The 2,917-nt window shown below is 48.4% G+C and overlaps 1 protein-coding gene across 1 annotated transcript in view; it reads left to right on the plus strand.

Moving 5' to 3' along the window:
* Positions 1-611: 611 nt before the first annotated feature.
* Positions 612-2,917, plus strand: part of CLDN18 (claudin 18) — a 26,726-nt gene continuing 24,420 nt past the window's right edge. The window contains 1 exon segment of the mRNA XM_003789421.3: positions 612-882. Within this exon segment, the coding sequence (XP_003789469.1) occupies positions 663-882 (220 nt within the window). The 5' untranslated portion in view covers positions 612-662.

Here is a 2,917-nt window from a genome sequence, read left to right on the forward strand (position 1 = left end):
CACAAGAAAATCAAAAATACATACAAAATAAGGTGGTCTGTTGGTAAAAATGTGACCAGAGGCTTGCAGGCACCTCTACTGGGCAACGATTCAGTATTCACTAATTCAATGTTCTTTGAATTCCTTATGGAATACAGCATGTGATTAATGGGAAGCAACTGTGTCTCAATGTGCCTCATAGACAGCCCGGGCTAAGGATTTCTGGACTAAGGTGACGGCATGTACCTCAGCGCCCACCGAGGAGGGTCCTTAGGAGGACCACGGGGATGAGGCCCTCGCATCTCCACGTATTTAGTGGCTTGGCCGTTCGAAACTCCACCAGGCAGACTTCAGCACCTTTCAGGCAGCTGCCTCCGTACTTGTTTTACCCTCTACAGAGGGGAACCTGGTTAATCAGGAAAGAACCTCCCCGAAAAGGTAAACAGTGAGTAGAGTGTACATATGGTGGAAAACAAATGGCTCTTGGTACCGTGTTGTGGAAATTATCTCTCGCAGATAAAGGAGCAGGGCAAGCCCAGGTGGCACTGGTGAGTAACCTCCTCCATCACAGGGCCCATTCCTGACGTGTGCCCTGGGAGAAAACTCCAGCCCCACACTCAGCACTCTCAGAAGTGTGCTGCCCATTTGTCGTGCGGCGCTCTGTGTCGACATCACACACGACGATGGCTGTGACCGCCTGCCAGGGATTGGGGTTTGTAGTCTCAATGATTGGGACTGCAGGTATCATTGCTGCCACCTGCATGGACCAATGGAGCACCCAAGACTTGTACAACAACCCGGTGACAGCTGTGTTCAACTACCAGGGCCTGTGGCGCTCCTGTGTCCGAGAGAGCTCCGGCTTCACAGAGTGCCGGGGGTACTTCACCTTGCTGGGGCTGCCAGGTAAGGAGGGCCGGGTGCCTGACTGGCTGAGGGTCAGGGGAATGGTGACTGGAGTTGGAGATGGGACTGCAGTCTCTGCATGGACACCACAAGCGGGACTGCCAAGGAGGGAGGAACTGCAATTCGTTTTGAAAGACCACCAGCCACCACCACCAGTGTTGGAACAGGTGTACAGGAACCTTAGGGAGAGCAACTTTCTGGAGCTGTTGGAGCTTCCCGTTCCCCTAACTGGATGTGCTCAATTCTCCCTAAGAAGTTTTATTTTGTTTTGTTTTTTAATAGCTCCTGTGTAAGCAATGGCATAGTTTCAATTATCCACAGAGAAGGAATCAGGAGGCCCAGACTTAGCTGCTTTCTTCCTTTATCCCCGAGAGTGCCCCTCTGAGTTGGGGACTGCCTATCTCCTTGATAGAGTTCCATCTTCAGGCTTCCTCATGCCTTGCCTCAGCCAGGTCAAGACACAAAGAAATAACAAGCGAAGACTTTAGTCATACAGTGATTCACTATTTTACATAATCAATACTTACTTGTGGAAAGATCCCTACAACCTCTGGATTCTGTGGCCTTACCACCCCCTAAATATGAAAGTATGCACCAGGCTGGGTATGATGAGGTGCCAAGTAAGGAGGAGCTGGTGCTGCAGGGGACAAGACGAGGGTAAAACTGCTGAGGGAAGACTCCCCCAACATGGAAAAACAAGTGACCCCCAAAAGGGTCACAGTTTGGAGGGGACAGCAGTACCGCAAAGCCATGAGGGTGCTCCACCCAAGTCTTCCTCAGGGGCAAAGGAGAGAATGACCTTGGCTAGAGGAGAGGGTTTAAGAGGGGACAATTACGGAAAGCAATGAATGCCAAGCTAAGGTGTTGGAAAGCCTGTAAGAGTATTTTTTTTTTCTTTTAGGATTATGGTATTTTAAGAATATTAATCTGTCAAGAGGATACAAAAGAGATTGAAGCAAGAGGACAGTCAAAGGCAAAGGCAGTAGAACCAGGGGGAGGGGAGAGACTGGGTGTAACAAGAGGACATGAGCTAGATGGGAAGGTGACCAGCTGCTAGTCAGTGGGGGCTCCCCACCTGGGGCTGGAGGGAAGATGAACCATTCACATGCCTCTATGTCCTGCTGACCCCTCCTTCGCTCTGGGTCTAACATGGGCTTGTCCTTCACCTCAGATGGAAAGTACCCAAATCCTGCCTACAGGGTACAGCAGAGCTAAGGTCAGAGTGGAGAGAATCAGCCTGCAGTGCTGACATCTGAAGGTTTCAGATGTTCTTCACAAATGAGAAGTAACAACGGTAAAGCATATACTAGCACTTGAGTGAGCAACTGCCTTGCAATTTTCATGACCTTTTCAGCTACCTTCTAAGCGTGGTGCTATCACCATCACTCTGTGAGACAAGAAAACTGAGTCTGAGTAACTTGCCCAAGGTCACAGACAGATGTAGCCAGGGCTCAAACTCTGTCCTATCTGTGCCAAAGCCCTGGTTTGTAACCCCACTAGGGAGTCACAAGGCACAAAGCAGAAATCTCTCCTGACCCAAAGTGGAGACCCCCAGCACAGAAATGCCTTCCTGTCCTCTTTTCCTGACTAAGTCTAGCACTGCAGCCTCTCACAGACTTCATTTTGGGTGGGGTCCTGGACTAACAATAGCTGTCCACATCTCTCATACTTACATTCAAATGACAGCACAGAATTTTAAAATTTCCATTGAGATACAACATGCTCTCAAGAATGCAAGCACAAATTCTCAGGCTCAGAGGGAAGAAGACACAACTGAGTCTTCCAGGGAAATCCGAGGCATAAAACTGATGGTCACTTTCCTCAATAAAGTCATTTCATGAGGCCCATAACCAATAGTAGACTTGTTCTAGGCTGACCAGATTTAGACAAGGTCCCTTCTTGGAGGGCACAGGAAGGAAAAGCAGAAACTCTGATCCTCTCATGTACACAGAAATAATAGAAAAATAAACAATAACATAGTAATTCTGGAGTTAAAAAAATATCTATTCATCCAACAAACATTTGTTGAGCACTT

The sequence above is a fragment of the Otolemur garnettii genome, unplaced genomic scaffold (assembly GCF_000181295.1).
Source record: "Otolemur garnettii isolate 467f Iridium unplaced genomic scaffold, OtoGar3 scaffold00032, whole genome shotgun sequence".
Classification (NCBI taxonomy): domain Eukaryota; kingdom Metazoa; phylum Chordata; class Mammalia; order Primates; family Galagidae; genus Otolemur; species Otolemur garnettii.